The sequence below is a fragment of the Schistocerca americana genome, chromosome 1 (genome assembly GCF_021461395.2).
Source record: "Schistocerca americana isolate TAMUIC-IGC-003095 chromosome 1, iqSchAmer2.1, whole genome shotgun sequence".
Taxonomy (NCBI): Eukaryota; Metazoa; Arthropoda; class Insecta; order Orthoptera; family Acrididae; genus Schistocerca; species Schistocerca americana.
This window is the reverse complement of record NC_060119.1, coordinates 409,744,518-409,766,035: the sequence shown is the minus strand read 5'-3', so window position 1 is coordinate 409,766,035 and position 21,518 is coordinate 409,744,518. Positions and strand designations below refer to the sequence as shown.

Below are 21,518 nucleotides of genomic sequence, written 5' to 3'. Positions count from 1 at the left end.
CACCTGGAAAACACAGCCTCAATCGCTCCAGAACAATGACATCTGGTAAAAGTGCCTGGCGCAGTTGTGGAGGCACCCCCAATAAACCTACAAACTAATCACAGAAACCAACACAGCAATAGGGCTTACGGACGACGACCCTAAGCCCTTGCCCATGCCAATGCCTAAATAAAGTCAGAATCGAATCATAAACTTCCCGCACACTAGAAGTCCAGTCTCAAATGGTTCAAATGGCTCTGAGCACTATGGGACTTAACATCTGAGGTCATCAGTCCCCTAGAACTTAGAACTACTAAGGAAATAACACACATCCATGCCCGAAGCAGGATTCGAAGCTGCAACCGTAGCGGTCGGGCAGTTCCAGACTGAAGCGCCTAGAACCGCTCGGCCACAGGAGCCGGCAGTGCAGTCTCAATAGAAGATAGTAGTTTGGATCCACCACACATTAGCCAGTTGTCACTGTTACCAAAGATCAAAATTACCAAAACTTTTTCGCTATGTCGATGACGCAATCGTGGTGCGTACAGAGAATAGACAAGCGCTGTATGAGTTTTTCGATCATCTACACAGGGTCCGCACAACGTTACATTTACGATGAATGCATTACTTCCTTGGGTATCCTGATCAGGAGAAAGGCTCGTTGTACGGTAAACCATGCAGCTTATACAGTGATAATCATTAAAACTGCAGCACAATGAAGGCGGTATGTAACAAATGTGAAATTGTCATCAAGTGTACTATGTGTTTGGATATGGAAACGATTAGCATTTCAGCGCATCCGCTCAAACTAGGAAAGCTATCGAAATTGTGTATAAAAGCAAAGATTACGCAGCACGTTTCTCTGAAATCACGTTGGAATGTTGGTTCTATGTTACGCCTCTTCTACGAAAGATAAACGCCTACGAGCACGTGTAGGAATTCTACAGCGCCAGGATCGTGGCCTATCCAGAATGCGGCTTATCACTCCGTGATATCACTGTCGGCGCTGATGACACTACAGAATCATAGCTTCAGAGGGCCGCACTCAACGCTGTGGAAGATATCAGTGACCCAACTCCTCCCGAGTAGACAGACATGTTGTGCAGAACGCACAGCTACGTCACATAGCTTGACTCAGGAAATGGCCTTGTCTGTAGCAAGACAGGTGTCCACAAGGAGAGCGCGACGACCCGCGCAACGCCACGGACTGTCAGTACGGAGACCGCTGTTGCGGCTTCCCTTCAGGACGTTCATCCTGAGGACAGCGCTGGACACGGGAGCGGCACTGCGTCGCCCTTTTGGACGAGTCCCAGTTCTGCGTACAGCACCACAGTGAACATATCATGTGTGGAGGTTTCGGAAGAAAGCGAGCGGTGCCAGATTGCGTTCGTCATTGTCATATTGGCCCAGCACCTGGCGTGCACATTGAGTACACAAAAAGATCAATCTTGGTTCGCACAGCTGGAAGATGGCGATATCTGTTATACTTAATAACGCGAAGTTTCGTTTGCTACACGTCCAGCCCAATTCATTGAATATGAAACCTCTGAAACCTGTAATACCTGTATTATTAACATACCCCATCAGCCACCACACCTGTAGCTGAAGGGAAAACCGACAGACATCGAAATGAAACGTCAAAAAAGCAATAAAAATCTTTCGCAACAGGGAAGCAACCAATTCCGCAACTGTTACTTCACGTTAGCCACGAACGGCGACAATCTCCTACATATCTGCTTTTGCAGCAAAAGTAATTACATGCATAAGAAAATTCGTCTATCAGAAAGTCGAGTGAACTATAGGAATGGGCGAATCGTTAGATTCTATTTTTTCTTTTTTTTCTTTTTTTTACGTGTCAAGGTAAGTGCCTATCATAATTAGAGACCACAATAGAAATATATGTTGTGCATGCACGAAATATATTCTTATTTTACCTCGCTATCAGCGAAGTAAGCTGCAGTTCTGCACGTATTCGAAAGCAATAATATTATCTTGGAACTCTTCCATTCGGTCCGTGTCTGCATAGAAAAACAGTAATATCTGAAATCGAGTCCGCCTGATGCAAAACACCTTGTTATTCGTTTATTTCTTTATCACCCCATACTAGTTTCGACGACAAATATCACCATCATCAGTGGGTTTTTTTAATCTATAACATGCAGAAAATGGCATGGTTGTACAAACACAGTAAAACATTATTACATTTTTACAACTCATCTTTTGAAATGTAGTTTTCTATTGATACTTTCATACTACCTTATTTATTGTATGTTACAGCATGTTTTAAGCAATTATTGGCGCTGTTTGCGACATATTTTCTGTGCGATATGGTTGCAGGTGACATGATGTTCGCTAAGTAAAAAGACGGCTACAGAAAAAAAGCGCACAGAAAATATGTCGCAAACAGCGCCAACAATTGCTTAAAACATACTGTAACATACAATAAATAAGGTAGTATGAAAGTATCAATAGAAAACTATATTTCAAAAGACGAACTGTAAAAATGTAATAAAGTTTTACTGTGTTTGTACAACCATGCCATTTTCTGCATGTTTTAGATTAAAAAACCCCACTGATGATGGCGATATTTGTTGCCGAAACTAGTTTGGGGATAATAAAGAAATAAACGAATAACAAGGTGTTTTGCATCAAGGCGGACTCAATTTCAGATATTACTGTATTCGAAAGCATTACTTCAGCAATAAACTGTACATTGTGTCACTAAATGAGTAAAATTCGGATTCTTTTATACATATTTCACGATAATTCATGTTCCTTTGTAACTTAGTAATGCATTGAAAGCAAAAATATAAAATTATTTCGTTACTTAGGTAGAAAAATAAATAAAACTTTCATTATCCTAACCACCCATGTCACTGCTTTCTCACTACTTGGAGTGGTTGAACCGCTCAAACTATCCAACAGTAACAACTTCCACACCAGAGTGTGTCGCGACTGTTACGTTAGACTGTGACTGTAGTTTACCATTCGATTATTCATTTATTGGTGACTAGTATTTTTATTTTTGTCTGTCTGAATTTTTTTCTTTGTTTCTCTGTTGATGGTCGGTAAAGTGCGATTACGAAAATGTTATTAAAGTCTGAATGATGAAACCGCACAAGCGTCGAATTATGTCGGACGAATGAAATGATAAACGCGTTTTGACATTTACGGTAAAGTTCGTGTCACAGAGTGTATAGCATTTTCTAAGAGTATTTATTGCTACATACTCCGCAGATTTTTACTCGCCACAATCGCCCACTCCCACGTACCGCGACCAGTCTCCCTTACTAATAGCATGTGACCAAGGGCTACCTACCAACAGAACGACGAGTGGGTTACAGTGAGGTTGTCTTGGAGAAAAGTCTGCCAGTACGTACACACGCAAGCATTTTATATATAGATATAGTTTATCAAACGCAAAGGCTGGCGAGTGATGCCGTGCGAGTCTCAGAAACCCATGACCAGGTGTTTTCGAAGAGCGAGAGACCTGGAGAACGTGCTGTCCAGGGCAACATTCAGATACCCTCTGTACCGGAGCAGGTCAGGACAGAACGAGCAACACAGAGTCTTACACAGCCACCGACCTCAACACGGCAGATATATGATGGCTATCGATATATATATAGCACGACTCCTCATATGCCAGCGAGAAAAAAATGTCGCTCACAAAATTTCGTCCGGAGAGTACAACCGGCAGAAAAGGGCGTTAGAGAGTGGCAATCTGGCAACACCGTAATCACATGTATGGTAACTACCACTCTTAGCACACAGTAGTTGCGCTGTACAGTTGGTGCACCGGTTAGAGTTTTGGGTTAGCATGCAGGAGGTCGAGGGTTCAATCCTGGGAGGTGACGCATTTTTTTTTATTTGCCAATTTCATTCTGACATTTCATATTGTAATACACACCGTTTCCTATGTCACGTGTATCCTAAATTTACAACATTCTGTAACGCTGATCACAACAAACAAGTGGTTAGACAAATAAGAAATACACTCCTGGAAATTGAAATAAGAACACCGTGAATTCATTGTCCCAGGAAGGGGAAACTTTATTGACACATTCCTGGGGTCAGATACATCACATGATCACACTGACAGAACCACAGGCACATAGACACAGGCAACAGAGCATGTACAATGTCGGCACTAGTACAGTGTATATCCTCCTTTCGCAGCAATGCAGGCTGCTATTCTCCCATGGAGACGATCGTAGAGATGCTGGATGTAGTCCTGTGGAACGGCTTGCCATGCCATTTCCACCTGGCGCCTCAGTTGGACCAGCGTTCGTGCTGGACGTGCAGACCGCGTGAGACGACGCTTCATCCAGTCCCAAACATGCTCAATGGGGGACAGATCCGGAGATCTTGCTGGCCAGAGTATTTGACTTACACCTTCTAGAGCACGTTGGGTGGCACGGGATACATGCGGACGTGCATTGTCCTGTTGGAACAGCAAGTTACCTTGCCGGTCTAGGAATGGTAGAACGATGGGTTCGATGACGGTTTGGATGTACCGTGCACTATTCAGTGTCCCCTCGACGATCACCAGTGGTGTACGGTCAGTGTAGGAGATCGCTCCCCACACCATGATGCCGGGTGTTGGCCCTGTGTGCCTCGGTCGTATGCAGTCCTGATTGTGGCGCTCACCTGCACGGCGCCAAACACGCATACGACCATCATTGGCACCAAGGCAGAAGCGACTCTCATCGCTGAAGACGACACGTCTCCATTCGTCCCTCCATTCACGCCTGTCGCGACACCACTGGAGGCGGGCTGCACGATGTTGGGGCGTGAGCGGAAGACGGCCTAACGGTGTGCGGGACCGTAGCCCAGCTTCATGGAGACGGTTGCGAATGGTCCTCGCCGATACCCCAGGAGCAACAGTGTCCCTAATTTGCTGGGAAGTGGCGGTGCAGTCCCCTACGGCACTGCGTAGGATCCTACGGTCTTGGCGTGCATCCGTGCGTCGCTGCGGTCCGGTCCCAGGTCGACGGGCACGTGCACCTTCCGCCGACCACTGGCGACAACATCGATGTACTGTGGAGACCTCACGCCCCACGTGTTGAGCAATTCGGCGGTACGTCCACCCGGCCTCCCGCATGCCCACTATACGCCCTCGCTCAAAGTCCGTCAACTGCACATACGGTTCACGTCCACGCTGTCGCGGCATGCTACCAGTGTTAAAGACTGCGATGGAGCTCCGTATGCCACGGCAAACTGGCTGACACTGACGGCGGCGGTGCACAAATGCTGCGCAGCTAGCGCCATTCGACGGCCAACACCGCGGTTCCTGGTGTGTCCGCTGTGCCGTGCGTGTGATCATTGCTTGTACAGCCCTCTCGCAGTGTCCGGAGCAAGTATGGTGGGTCTGACACACCGGTGTCAATGTGTTCTTTTTTCCATTTCCAGGAGTGTAGTTGAAACAAACGACCTGTCATAGGGCAGAATAACTATTAAAACAGTATCAATTTCGGGATGCTAAAGATGATAGCACAGTACAATAACACAACATCTACTCGTCATTTATACCACATGTAATACGAGCGTTCAGATGCCGTACATTAGCAACCAGTGACATTAATAATGTTCATATTAATAACCGCATGACCTTCACAACAGTATGTTGTCCTCAGAAAAACAGATGCTCAAAGCGACTTCCCTGCATATCCAAACATTGCACAACCTGCCGGGTCATACAGCTCTGTACCCTTCACAGCAAAGCTGCGTCCACAGTAACAAGAGCAGCATGAAAACACGCTACCAATTCTTCCACATTCGTCGGCAGAGTAGAGAGCACACGAGCTCTTTCAGGTGTCCCTACAGGAAGAAATCCAGGGAACTTAGGTCAGGTGAACGCAGTGGCCATACAACTGGACCTCCACGCCCGAGCCATTTCTATGCAAATGTCCTGTCCAAATACTGTCGCACATTAATTTCAGAGTGTGGAGGTGCACCATCATGTAGGAAGCATATCCTTTGCCGAACATGTAGCGGAACATCTTCCAGCGCATCAGGCAGATAGTTTGAGAGAAACGCATGATACCTGGCGATGGCGTTCAGCAGGATGCACGTGTTGCGTGAAAGCATAATGATAGGGGTGCAGCCCGTGCTTGTGAAGCACGTTAACGACCGTGCGTTGCGAGACACGCAGCCGCCCTGCTACGCTGCGTGTACTACGCTGATGTTCTTTGTATATGACCTCCAGAATAGCTTCCTCAATAGCTGGAGTACGGCGAGTCCTTGGACGACCTCCGTCACGCGACAGTGGAAGGAGAGAACCTGACTCTCGAAGGCGCAGCTCCAGGTGACGAAACATTTTTATCTGGATGGCGTTGACGATGATGTCTAGCACCAAATTCACGAACGGCGACACCAGTCCGGTTATAAGATGTACCAAGGAGTAGAAACAAATACACATATTAATCGTTTGTGAGTGCCATCCTTCTGCCACACTGGTATAGAGGTTTACAATGAGAAAATTCGATACGTGTACACACGTACATTGGAGTCCGTCACGGGCGCGTTATTCCGCTAGCAACTAGTCCCTGTCTGGTGGAGGGCGCATACAGTATAAACATGCCGTCAGTCGTGCGCGCTGTTCCACTTACGGTGCATTACCCCTCTGACAGATATTGTTCTGCATGATTCATCCCGACACCGCTAATTTTGAAATGTGCAGTTTCGAATTACAAATGGTTCAAATGGCTCTAAGCACAATGGGACTTAACATCTGAGGTCATCAGACCCCTTTCGAATTACACTGTTTCACTAACAGTAATAGACGTAATGTTTTCATAATCTCATCGACAGAATAATAATAATAATAATAATAATAATAATAATAATAATAATGTACTAAACAGCATGCTGTTACCAGACTCACTGTTGAAAGACATAATTAGTGGGACCGTGGTGATAACACATACAAATAGTAACTGAGTTTGGACATTATTCGCAATTTACGTTGCTAGTCCTACTGGTAACTTAACGCCCTAATGAAATGTAATGGACCTGAACGAGGCAAGAATACTAGCGGGTACTAATCTATGGGACCACTGGAGGAGGGTGGAAAGAAAACAGGTTTCGCACCTGGTAGACGAAGTGGTGCGAATAAATTCACGCCCTCGAGGTGAAAACGGCTTCTTTCAAAGCTGACCAATCTTCCATTTCTACGATTGTAACATGTAAGTACAAATGTTTTCTAGAGGACCCACTGCAATCGTTGTTGACGATTAAGAGGCCAGATACTGCACCACCTGGAGTACATTTGCCAAATAAAAACACATATGTCTCAACCCAGGATCGAGCCATCGACCTCCTGCATGCTAACCTAAAACTATGCCCACTGCACCAACTTCACAGCACAACTGATGTTTGCTGACAGAGGTAGTTAACATACATGTGGTTACAGTGTTGTCAGATTGCCACTCGTTAACGACCTTTTTCTGCCGGTTGTACTCGCCCTCGCCGGACGAAATTCTGTGAGAGACATTTTTTTATCAACACGGAGTTCCGTTCGCTACACATCCAGCCCTACATAACTACTAAAGGTCAGGTCTTCCGGATTTTATGCCAATTTTTTGTTATTAAAGGAAAATGACATGCTTCAGTAAGCATCCATATGTTACAAGAGAATAATAAATAAACTGTCCTTTAATCTACAGTTTCATGGAACGTCATTTTTCAATACGTGCGGACAGTATTCTCATACATCCAATAACGTACCCAGAAGTGTCACTTGCTGGCCGCTTGGTGTGCCGCTATTCCTGTGTGTAACAAAAACCAGACGGAGTGTCCCGACTGTTATGTTACACTGTGCTACAGTGATTTCGGATAAACATTTCTCTTATTCTTAGCGAATATAATCCTCTTCATAATTTAGCACACTTTCGTCAATCACTTCGCTCATTCTTCTTTCGCATTATTGAGTGTGTGAAATCTTATGGGACTTAACTGCTAAGGTCATCAGCCCCAAAGCTTACGCTTACACACTACTTAACCTAAATTATCCTAAGGACACACACACACACACACACACACACACACACACACACACACACACACACACACACACACACGCGCGCGCGCGCGCGCCCGAGGGAGGACTCGAACCTCCGCCGGGACCAGCCGCACAGTCCACGACTGCAGCGCCTTAGACCGTCGCATTATTACTCGTGAGTAGAATCCGTACCGTACTTCTATTAGCTACTGTGGAAGATTAGATATTACTCTTTACGTAATTTCATTTCCAGACAAAATGTCAAAGGATAAAACTGTGTTCAAACACTCTTATGTGAAAACTAGCTCGAAGGAATGAAACACAAGAGGAAAGAGGAGTCATGCCATATATTCTGACCCGAGCAATGCCTGGTTTCTCGGCTAGAGTGTAGTATAAAGTTGTAATGACAACAGCTCACTTCGAGTCTATGCCCAGCCGTGTTAGAGCTACCATTGTTACCAAAGGTAATAGCTCTGTATACTAAATTTCCCACAGATCACCTTCAAATTTAATAATGTACTCTTCCTACTATACTCTAAATGCACTGTAGGTAAAATGTCGTTATTTGCTATCCTCCCTGGGTCGCAGTTTTAATGGCTGACAGTGCAGGAATAAGACCTGCACTGACCCGTATCTGTAAAGGACGAGTCGCAGAGCCTTACAGTGCTAACCACCCCATCCACAGGGCGCGCGTTGCTTGCGACGAGGAAAGCCCTCCAGCTGACGCACACCACTTGCAGAAAGTGTTCGTTCAAATCTAGTGCAGTGAGGTCCAGCTTAAGAGTGCGATGAAAAAAGAAAAGGTGCTGCGCACCAGTACGATTAAGAAGGAGACAAAAGATCCGCTATTTTTCCTACAGGGGACAATTCTCACAAGGGCACCTCACCTACTGCTCCCCTCCAATTTGCTTCATACTTATAGGGTTTGAAGCACACTGTCCGGATGCTGATTTCATGAAACAGTACGACGCAATTCTCAGAGAAACTCGAATAAATCCTCTTTTAACATTAGAATATTTCCGATCTCTGTTTCTCATTTCTAACATATTGAGTGATGTGTAGTCTCTAGGATCTAGATTCAGCACCTATTATTTCTGAAGTGAATAATTCGATGGTAAATCTAGGTATAGAGCTCAGTCGGAAAATGAAAGTACATTCTACACAGGTTGATAAAACCCAACGGAAAGATGCATCTTGTTTTTCACGGTGAGTCAGCGTTCGCGAGACTGCCCACCACCTTCCACGCCTATCTATCGACCCATTGCACTCGCATCATACGTTAGTTGCGTGGAGGGGATCGTGACGTGCAGCTCATACTGGTTGAAGACCCAATTATCGATATGTCTCCCAGTGAAAGTGATGTTGTTGATAAGACCACTGTTCACAGAGCAATGTTGATCAGTTTGCTATCTGAACACACGATTATGTTACAAAAATCTAAAATACCGAAGGTAGTGCCAGAAAAGAAGACCGGGTGAAATACTGTTGCTCAGGGATACTACTACAGAACTGGAAAACAGTACAGTGTTGCACAGCTTAATAAACTCTTCAGTAATATGAAGGGTCAGTCCGCAGCTCGTGGTCGTGCGGTAGCGTTCTCGCTTCCCACGCCCGGGTTCCCGTTTCGATTCCCGGCGGGGTCAGGGATTTTCTCTGCTTCGTGATGACTGGGTGTTGTGTGATGTCCTTAGGTTAGTTAGGTTTAAGTAGTTCTAAGTTCTAGGGGACTGATGACCATAGATGTTAAGTCCCATAATGCTCAGAGCCATTTGAACCATTTTGAAGAGTCAAATAAAAAAGAAAATCGACCCGACGAAAACAGAAATAAACCAAATAAATTTATAAACACTGAGAAAAGCGTTTACTGGTATTGCCCTCCCAGGAAGACAATACTGTTTTTAGAAAGATTTCAGGAGCTATTACGGTTGGTGTCAAGCACGTATTAAATGCTGCTCAAGACTGCGATAGAAATGAAGATCAGAGGGAAACGTCAATACGTAGGTACGTGGCCAGTTGTTGCTCCTGCGACAACAACACTGGCACCCTCAAGATATGTTCTACCTGGAGTGAAAGCCCTTGCTGCATACGAAAGTGGAGAAACAGGTAACTTGTCTTTACCCCTACTTCAGAGATTTGTGTTTTTCCTTCACACAGAGAGGGAAAAGAAAAAGCTAGAAAAAATTGCACAGGACAAATCTTCTCAAACTAATTATTAGTGTGAGACGTAAACATTGTGTTGTTACTCTTTCGTATTACCATATCCTTTCCATTTCTTTCTTTATTGTCTAAAATAAGTAACTAAACATACTACTTTACATTTTTCCTTGCTTTTTTTTTGTAATTAGGTGACTTACTTATAACTACATTGCTTACAAGTTGCTTGTATGGCACACAATTAACCCAATAAAAAAAAATCTTAAAAAATCAGAGCTTCTGTTCACCACGAACCTTGCTTCCATTGCTTTACAGCTGTCTGTCGGTAGACTCGTCTTCATCAGAACTTTCACTTTCCTGTCCTCCAAATGATGCTGAAATTGATCATTCAAGTGCTTAGACATGCTGTGAAGTACACCACACGTTACTATTAGTTTGTGGACTCTCTCCAAAGAAACTCTTACTCAGTCGCCGATGATTGAAAACCGTTTCTTCAGTTGACCAAAGGCTCTCTCCACTATTGCTCTTTCTCTGGCATGGACCAAATTCAATCGACGCTGATCGGCATTTCGCGCTGGTTTAATTTCTTGCTTGCTTAAAATGAGAGACTAACCATGGAAATATTCGATACCCTAAATCACCAAGTAAGTGTGCAGGCATCCCAGTTGTACCCTGAAATTTTATTTCTAATTGGGCTACGCCTCCATATTACAGCACCACGCACTCTACCAGGCCGTTCTGCACTTAAGGTACTGCATTTCTCACCAGCATAACCTTTGCGATTCAAGTGTTCATCGTCTTGTAATGCTGGCTTTATAATTTCTATTTGGGTGCAATCAAATGCCCCTTTAACAGTTGGCAGTCGAAATATTTTTTGCCGTTCTAGCTTAGCTGTATTAGTTTCCTGTATTTTAGACGGATATCTAATCCAGTCGTGAGCTGTTAAAAGGAAACTATCTGATCCATAACATCGTTTACTGTTTTACATGCTCCAAAATCCTCGGTCACACCAGTCTGGAATCCAGGATCGCCCACACAACGAAGAAGTATGTCCATCCGTTTTCGTGAAGTCAAGGCTCCTCCACGTATTTCATCACGTACAGGTATTAATTAATTCCACAGTTAAAAAGTTCACGTTTTCAGTTTTAAATCGTAACAGCTCTTTGCATCTACTAACATCCCTTCGAATCGATAACTTTTCTCATGTGTTACCGGCAGGAACGTTGCCATGACGCAGACTGACGGACTGTGTTCAAGAACTAGCATGCCCCACCACCGTCTTACGAACAACCTGGATGTACCTTAGCGTGAAAAATAGATTCTGCTCTTTGTTTACAGTTTACATGCATCCCGTTCGGTAAAGCCAAGATACATCTTGGCATCTTAGAACCTAAAAGTTTATTCACATACAACTTGGATAAGTCTTATAATTGTGCAAGACTTGGCTACAACTCGTTTTTATTCACATGACTCACTGTCAGCGATAGCTGAGAGTTTAGGGTGAAAATCTTGTAAATGTGAAGTTGGTGGTTCCAATCTCGTCAGCAGCAACTTATTTTTAAGCTTATTTAAATTCTGTATTTATCAACAAATAGAAATGATAATTAACAAATATTAAATTACAATTTTTTACAAAAATAATATCCTATTTTTACTTACTAATCGTTAGAAAATGAGAGTATTGACAATAAACTAAAATTTCCTAAACATGTGGAACATCAAATAGAAAATGAAGTACTCTTTTGTTTCTACATACTGAACAGTATCACTTATGTAGAATTTTATTTATTCAACTATAAACGCACTTCTCATGTATGAATGAAAAGATCGTATTTTTTATTTAAAAAGTTATGATTTAATATTTGTTTAACATTTGTAATTAATGATGAATATACACTCCTGGAAATGGAAAAAAGAACACATTGACACCGGTGTGTCAGACCCACCATACTTGCTCCGGACACTGCGAGAGGGCTGTACAAGCAGTGATCACACGCACGGCACAGCGGACACACCAGGAACCGTCGAATGGCGCTAGCTGCGCAGCATTTGTGCACCGCCGCCGTCAGTGTCAGCCAGTTTGCCGTGGCATACGGAGCTCCATCGCAGTCTTTAACACTGGTAGCATGCCGCGACAGCGTGGACGTGAACCGTATGTGCAGTTGACGGACTTTGAGCGAGGGCGTATAGTGGGCATGCGGGAGGCCGGGTGGACGTACCGCCGAATTTCTCAACACGTGGGGCGTGAGGTCTCCACAGTACATCGATGTTGTCGCCAGTGGTCGGCGGAAGGTGCACGTGCCCGTCGACCTGGGACCGGACCGCAGCGACGCACGGATGCACGCCAAGACCGTAGGATCCTACGCAGTGCCGTAGGGGACCGCACCGCCACTTCCCAGCAAATTAGGGACACTGTTGCTCCTGGGGTATCGGCGAGGACCATTCGCAACCGTCTCCATGAAGCTGGGCTACGGTCCCGCACACCGTTAGGCCGTCTTCCGCTCACGCCCCAACATCGTGCAGCCCGCCTCCAGTGGTGTCGCGACAGGCGTGAATGGAGGGACGAATGGAGACGTGTCGTCTTCAGCGATGAGAGTCGCTTCTGCCTTGGTGCCAATGAAGGTCGTATGCGTGTTTGGCGACGTGCAGGTGAGCGCCACAATCAGGACTGCATACGACCGAGGCACACAGGGCCAACACCCGGCATCATGGTGTGGGGAGCGATCTCCTACACTGGCCGTACACCACTGGTGATCGTCGAGGGGACACTGAATAGTGCACGGTACATCCAAACCGTCATCGAACCCATCGTTCTACCATTCCTAGACCGGCAAGGGAACTTGCTGTTCCAACAGGACAATGCACGTCCGCATGTATCCCGTGCCACCCAACGTGCTCTAGAAGGTGTAAGTCAACTACCCTGGCCAGCTAGATCTCCGGATCTGTCCCCCATTGAGCATGTTTGGGACTGGATGAAGCGTCGTCTCACGCGGTCTGCACGTCCAGCACGAACGCTGGTCCAACTGAGGCGCCAGGTGGAAATGGCATGGCAAGCCGTTCCACAGGACTACATCCAGCATCTCTACGATCGTCTCCATGGGAGAACAGCAGCCTGCATTGCTGCGAAAGGTGGATATACACTGTACTAGTGCCGACATTGTGCATGCTCTGTTGCCTGTGTCTATGTGCCTGTGGTTCTGTCAGTGTGATCATGTGATGTATCTGACCCCAGGAATGTGTCAAAGTTTCCCCTTCCTGGGACAATGAATTCACGGTGTTCTTATTTCAATTTCCAGGAGTGTAGAATTTAAATAAAACCGAAATTGGTCTGCAGCTAACGAGAATCGAACCAGAGATTTCATAGCGAAATTTAGCTGCAGCTAAGGAGAAAGGAACCAGAGATTTCATTATTACGAAACTTGTACCCTGCACTTTCTGCTTCTGGCGTCTATTTTACAAAGTTAAATGTTTTGTAATTCACCGCATTCGGAAATCTTACTTTCAAAGACGTCGCTTTAAAGTTCCTTTTTTGAAGATTGTACTGTAAGCCTTAGGAATTTGATTTCCTGGCACTGAATTCCAAATGCTGCATCCGGAAGATCCAAGAGCGCCAGTCCGTCAGCAGAAATCGCACGGATTCTAGGAAAATGAGACACTTACACTATCATTGATCACCACCGAGGAAAAAAGGCATTCTTGGATATGTGAAGGGCCCACTAAAAGTATCATACGTGAATGTGGGCGCCAACACACAGGGGAAACCCGATTCTGTATCTCGAAACGCTGCGAGGAACACATCTGGCGCACACACAGATAAATCAGTAGTGATAATACAAAATTGTTCTGGCCGACAAACCATAATAAAGGAATCTATAGAAATAAGGATAGAAGAGAATCTTGTCGATAGGGACGAAGGTTGTCAACTACGGCGTGGAATCGCGCGTTAGCGGGCTGAACACCGAGATGGCGGCCAGCAGGGGACAGTACGCGGGGCGGGTGAAGCATGCTAACTCGGAAATTCGGAAGCAGCTTTCGGTCGAACAATCCGCCCTCCTACTCACTGCATCCGCCGACATCAGAAGACCACGTCGCCTACAGTCATATCAGCAATATTTCGACATTTCTTTGAAAGGTGTTGACTATAACACTCGTCGAACCGTCGCGGTGTCTCAGCGTTGTAATACGACTGGAAAATCGAGACATTTTCATCATTTAGTTTCCTGTCAGTGTATCAGACTGGCATTTACTCCAACGAAATTAGGCCAGTACAGGGAAAGTGTATGTGTACTGGCAGACAAACTAGCAAAAAGGTCTACGGGGCATCATGTCCTTCCGACTTCTAGCTATGCTACAGAAGATGTGAAAAATGAGATGACATGAACTGTGTATCCCATTACTGTTGGAGTAGTATGTAAACGTGTGAGTGCTCATAAAGTGTTGTGCGAGGGTCATCTGTAAATGTTTATGAAACGAATTTGGTGGTTTTTGGCCTAATGAACTTACGGGGTTGAGTGATGAAGTATTAGTTGTAATAGTTTACGTACAGAAAGTTCATCGATTTTCACCGTATGTTTTGATTGGTTTGATAGGTTGTTCAAATTGCTCCGAGCACTATGGGACTTAACATCTGACGTCATTAGTCCCCTTGATAGGTTGTCCCAAGTGTTATCTGATGCGTGTGTTGAGAGTGTACTTTGGAGTGCCTTTTATTAACTCGCAATGCTTCGTTGCAAACAGTCTGCAGTCCTTTCAAGTGTGTGTGTCGGCGTTCATTGACCACGCTTCCGAACCATACGTGATGGCCAGAAGTACGCCTGCACCTCCACATAGTCAATTTCAAGTTGTTGATAAAGCGTTACTCCTGAAGATGGGGTACAACTGGTAATATAGGTCCCAACCCTTATTGGCCACAATGCTTATGTGCCACCTCCGATTCAATCTCTTGGGTGCGGAAGACCAAGGTAACGGCCTGAGTCACACTATGTGAAGTCTATGCCACTAACGGTGAGTTGTTAGTTTGAGATTGGTGGTAAATGTAATTGTTTGGGTCTTCTTAGGAGTGCTTTTCACCTTCCAGACAGTGTACCACTGCCTGATTTTGTCCAGATGTCTCTGTAGATAAAGTTTAGGTTGTGTCCATCTTTGAGTAGCACAGTGTCATCAGTAAACAGTGTGATTTCCCTTCCCGCCTGCTTGGGAATGTCGTTGGTGTACACTGAACACTGCACAGGTCCCAGAACAGAGCCCTGCAGGACTCCAGCCAACACTGGCTTTAAACTGCTGCAAAGATTGCCATTTCTGACGAAAAACTATCTGCCCCCTTCCTTCCTCTCTCCCACAGAACGAATAAACCATTCTGAGCATACCTGATGCGAATCATTTTTTCTGTTCTGTATTTCTAGGAGTCAAGTGGGCTGTTCGAGATCCAGCCCTTTGGAGAGTCGTAGTTCTATTCAGCCGAGCTGTTAATGGGGCAGATAGGGGATCCCAATTGGAAGCCGGCCGGTGTGGCCATGCGGTTCTAGGCGCTTCAGTCTGGAACCGCGTCGCAGGTCGCAGGTTCGAATCCTGCCTCGGGCATGGATGTTTGTGATGTCCTTAGGTTAGTTAGGTTTAAGTAGTAGGGGACTGATGACCACAGATGTAAAGTCCCATAGTGCTCAGAGCCATTTGAAACAATTGGAAATAAATGAAAGGGCTTACCATATCTGGCATATGCCCTGCAACCAAGGGAAACCTCCCGAAAACCTTGCTCGGGACTAGGGTATAGGAACCATATTAATTTATTTCTGGGACAACATCCTGTAATGAGAACATTGTCCCAGCCAAAAATTGATATGTTGTGTATGTGTGAAGTAAGTATATGTTGAATAAATGCGCATGGATTACTGGAGGAAGTGAAGTGTTGATCACACAAAACATGCACTATGAATAGCATATCACCAGCATGCGCCTGAGAACGATGGCAACTGCCGTGCAATGCGGTACCTGCTGTCGCGGGATGGGATGCCAGCGGCCGAAGACGCGCACGCGCGCCAGGTCTCCTGTGAAGTAGGTGAGTCCCGCCTCCAGCTCGTGCAGCACGGCATCGGCCAGCGCAGGCGCCAGCAGCCGCGTGTAGTCCACATCCAGGCCCTCCGCAGTCACCTTGCGCCACGAGGGCCGCGCACCGGCCAGCTGCTCCAACTCCCTGCCAACAACATCAACAGGCAGTAAGGCGTCACCGCTCACTCGCTTAACACAGCTCTACATCACTCAACACAGGAAAGCCCATTGGACCTGACGGGATACCAATTCGATTCTACACAGAGTACGCGAAAGAACTTGCCCCCCTTCTAACAGCCGTGTACCGCAAGTCTATAGAGGAACGGAAGGTTCCAAATGATTGGAAAAGAGCACAGGTAGTTCCAGTTTTCAAGAAGGGTCGTCGAGCAGATGCGCAAAACCATAGACCTATATCTCTGACATCGATCCGAGATGTGGAGGAGGCTCTGCCGGCGGCGATAGAGAGCACTGGGTGCACCCGACTGCAAATTGTTGCTCATGTCGGCACCAGTGACTCCTGCCGTCTGGGTTCAGAGGTCATCCTCAGTTCGTACAGGCGGTTGGCGGAAATGGTGAAGGCGGAAAGCCTCGCTCGCGGGGTGAAATCAGAGCTAACTATTTGTAGTATCGTTCCCAGAACCGATCGCGGTCCTCTGGTTTGGAGTCGAGTGGAAGGCTTAAACCAGAGGCTCAGACGATTCTGCGGAGATCTGGGGTGCAAATTTCTCGACCTCCGCTATCGGGTGGAGAAATGTAGGGTCCCCCTGAATAGGTCAGGCGTGCACTACACGCCGGAAGCGGCCACAAGGGTAGCGGAGTACGTGTGGAGTGCACATGGGGGTTTTTTAGGTTAGAGAATCCCCTCCCTAGGCCCGACAAGACGCCTCCTGAGACGCAGCAAGGTTGGAGTAGGCAAAATGCAACAGGGAATAACAATATTAATGTGCTAATAGTAAACTGCGGGAGCGTCTACAGAAAGGTCCCAGAACTGCTCTCATTAATAAACGGTCACAACGCCCATATAGTACTAGGGACAGAAAGTTGGCTGAAACCAGATGCAAATAGTAATGAAATCCTAAACTCAGATTGGAATGTATACCGCAGAGACAGGCTGGACAGTGAAGGGGGAGGCGTGTTTATAGCGATAAGAAGTGCAATAGTATCGAAGGAAATTGACGGAGATCCGAAATGTGAAATGATTTGGGTGAAGGTCACGGTTAAAGCAGGCTCAGACATGGTAATTGGATGTCTCTATAGGCCCCCTGGCTCAGCAGCTGTTGTGGCTTAGCACCTGAAGGATAATTTGGAAAATATTTCGAGTAGATTTCCCCACCATGTTATAGTACTGGGTGGAGATTTTAATTTGCCGGATATAGACTGGGAGACTCAGACGTTCATAACGGGTGGCAGGGACAAAGAATCCAGTGAAATTTTTTTAAGTGCTTTATCTGAAAACTACCTTGAGCAGTTAAACAGAGAACCGACTCGTGGCGATAACATATTAGACCTTCTGGTGACAAACAGACCCGAACTATTAGAAAAAGTTAACGCAGAACAGGGAATCAGCGATCATAAAGCGGTTACGGCATCGATGATTTCAGCCGTAAATAGGAATATTAAAAAGGGTAGGAAGATTTTTCTGTTTAGAAAAAGTGACAAAAAGCAGACTTCAGAGTACCTGTTGGCTCAACACAAAAGTTTTGTCTCAAGTACAGATAGTGTTGAGGATCAGTGGACAAAGTTCAAAACCGTCGTACATAACGCGTTAGATGAGTATGTGCCAAGCAAGATCGTAAGAGATGGAAAAGAGCCACCGTGGTACAACAACCGAGTCAGAAAACTGCTGCGGAAGCAAAGGGAACTTCACAGCAAACATAAACATAGCCAAAGCCTTGCAGACAAACAAAAATTACGCGAAGCGAAATGTAGTGTGAGGAGGGCTATGCGAGAGGCGTTCAATGAATTCGAAAGTAAAGTTCTATGTACTGACTTGGCAGAAAATCCTAAGAAATTTTGGTCTTATGTCAAAGCGGTAGGTGGATCACAACAAAATGTCCAGACACTCTGTGACCAAAATGGTACTGAAACAGAGGATGACAGACTAAAGGCCGAAATACTAAATGTCTTTTTCCAAAGTTGTTTCACAGAGGAAGATTGCACTGTAGTTCCTTCTCTAGATTGTCGCACAGATGACAAAATGGTAGATATCGAAATAGACGGCAGAGGGATAGAGAAACAATTAAAATCGCTCAAAAGAGGAAAGGCCTCTGGACCTGATGGGATACCAGTTCAATTTTACACAGAGTACGCGAAGGAGCTTGCCCCCCTTCTTGCAGCGGTGTACCGTAGGTCTCTAGAAGAGCGTAGCGTTCCAAAGGATTGGAAAAGGGCACAGGTCATCCCCGTTTTCAAGAAGGGACGTCGAGCAGATGTGCAGAACTATAGACCTATATCTCTAACGTCGATCAGTTGTAGAATTTTGGAACACGTATTGTGTTCGAGTATAATGACTTTTCTGGAGACTAGAAATCTACTCTGTAGGAATCAGCATGGGATCCGAAAAAGACGGTCATGTGAAACCCAGCTCGCGCTATTCGTCCACGAGACTCAGAGGGCCATAGATACGGGTTCACAGGTAGATGCCGTGTTTCCTGACTTCCGCAAGGCGTTCGATACAGTTCCCCACAGTCGTTTAATGAACAAAGTAAGAGCATATGGACTATCAGACCAATTGTGTGATTGGATTGAGGAGTTCCTAGATAACAGGACGCAGCATGTCATTCTCAATGGAGAGAAGTCTTCCGAAGTAAGAGTGATTTCAGGTGCGCCGCAGGGGAGTGTCATAGGACCGTTGCCATTCACAATATACATAAATGACCTTGTGGATGACATCGGAAGTTCACTGAGGCTTTTTGCGGATGATGCTGTGGTGTATCGAGAGGTTGTAACAATGGAAAATTGTACTGAAATGCAGGAGGATCTGCAGCGAATTGACGCATGGTGCAGGGAATGGCAATTGAATCTCAATGTAGACAAGTGTAATGTGTTGCGAATACACAGAAAGATAGATCCTTTATCATTTAGCTACAAAATAGCAGGTCAGCAACTGGAAGCAGTTAATACCATAAATTATCTGGGAGTACGCATTAGGAGTGATTTAAAATGGAATGATCATATAATGTTGATCGCCGGTAAAGCAGATGCCAGGCTGAGATTCATTGGAAGAATCCTAAGGAAATGCAATCCGAAAACAAAGGAAGTAGGTTACAGTACGCTTGTTCGCCCACTGCTTGAATACTGCTCAGCAGTGTGGGATCCGTACCAGATAGGGTTGATAGCAGATATAGAGAAGATCCAACGGAGAGCAGCGCGCTTCGTTACAGGATCATTTAGTAATCGCGAAAGCGTTACGGAGATGATAGATAAACTCCAGTGGAAGACTCTGCAGGAGAGACGCTCAGTAGCTCGGTACGGGCTTTTGTCAAAGTTTCGAGAACATACCTTCACCGAAGAGTCAAGCAGTATATTGCTCCCTCCTACGTATATCTCGCGAAGAGACCATGAGGATAAAATCAGAGAGATTAGAGCCCACACAGAGGCATACCGACAATCCTTCTTTCCACGAACAATGCGAGAATGGAATAGAAGGGAGAACCGATAGAGGTACTCAAGGTACCCTCCGCCACACACCGTCAGGTGGTTTGCGGAGTATGGATGTAGATGTAGATGTAGATCTGTTGTAGAATTTTAGAATATGTTTTTTGCTCGCGATTTGTAATTTCTGGAAACCCAGAATCTACTCTGTAGGAATCAACAGGGATTCCGGACAGAGCGATCGTGTGAGACCCAACTCGCTTTATTTGTTTATGAGACCCAGAAAATATTAGATACAGGCTTCCTGGTAGATGCCATTTTCCTTGACTTTCAAGACGGCGTTCGATACAGTTCCGCACTGTCGCCTGATAACCTAAGTAAGAGCCTACGGAATATCAGACCAGCTGTGTGGCTGGATTGAAGAGTTTTTAGCAAACAGAACGCAGCATGTTGTTCTTAATGAAGAGACGTCTACAGACGTTAGAGTAACCTCTGGCGTACCACAGGGGAGTGTTATGGGACCATTGCTTTTCACAATATATATGTAAATAACCTAGTAGATACTGCAGGTTCCATGCGGCTTTTCGCGGATGATACTGTAGTATACAGAGAAGTTGCAGCATTAGAAAATTGCAGCGAAATGCAGGAAGATCTGCAGTGGATAGGCACTTGGTGCAGGGAGTGGCAACTGACCCTTAACATAGACAAATGTAATGTATTGCGAATACATAGAAAGAAGGATCCTTTATTGTATAATTATATGATAGCGGAACAAACACTGGTAGCAGTTACTTCTGTAAAATATCTGGGAGTATGCGTACGGAACGATTTGAAGTGGAATGATCATATAAAATTAATTGTTGGTAAGGCGGGTGCCAGGTTGAGATTCATTGGGAGAGTCCTTAGAAAATGTAGTCCATCAACAAAGGAGGTGGCTTACAAAACACTCGTTCGACCTATAGTTGAGTATTGCTCATCAGTGTGGGATCCGTACCAGGTCGGGTTGACGGAGGAGATAGAGAAGATGCAAAGAAGAGCGCCACGTTTCGTCACAGGGTTATTTGGTAAGCGTGATAGCGTTACGGATATGTTTAGCCAACTCAAGTGGCAGACTCTGCAAGAGAGGCGCTCTGCATCGTGGTGTAGGTTGCTGTCCAGGTTTCGAGAGGGTGCGTTTCTAGATGAGGTATCGAATATATTGCTTGCCCCCTACTTATACCTCCCGAGGAGATCACGAATGTAAAATTAGAGAGATTCGAGCGCGCACGGAGGTTTTCTGGCATTCGTTCTTCCCGCGAACCATACGCGACTGGAACAGGAAAGGGAGGTAATGATAATGGCACGTAAAGTGCCCTCCGCGACACACCGTTGGGTGGCTTGCGGAGTGTAAATGCAAATGTAGATGTAGATCTACATAGATACTCTCCGTAAGGTGAGTGGCGGAGGATACTCTGTACCACTATTTGTCGTTTCCTCTCCTGCTCCATTCGAGGGGGAAAAACGACTGTATGCCACTCTGATTTCTCGTATACTCGTTCCGTACTCAGCTTCAAATGCCGGTTCTCTAAACTCTCGCAATAGTGTTTCCCAAAAGGAACGCCGCCTTCCCTCCAGGGATTCCCATTTAAGTTCCCGAAGCATCTCCGTAACATTTACGTTTTGTTCGAATCTACCGGTAACAAATTTAGCAGCCCTCCTCTGAACTGCTTCGATGTCTTCCTCCAATCCGACCTGCTACAGATAC

The 21,518-nt window shown here is 45.6% G+C and overlaps 1 protein-coding gene across 1 annotated transcript in view; it reads right to left on the bottom strand.

Moving 5' to 3' along the window:
• Window positions 1-21,518, bottom strand: part of LOC124623183 (DNA oxidative demethylase ALKBH2-like) — a 172,306-nt gene that overhangs the window by 46,444 nt on the left and 104,344 nt on the right. The window contains exon 2 of the mRNA XM_047148991.1: window positions 16,124-16,325. Coding sequence (XP_047004947.1) covers window positions 16,124-16,325 — 202 coding nt within the window. The remainder of the gene's footprint in view (window positions 1-16,123; window positions 16,326-21,518) is intronic.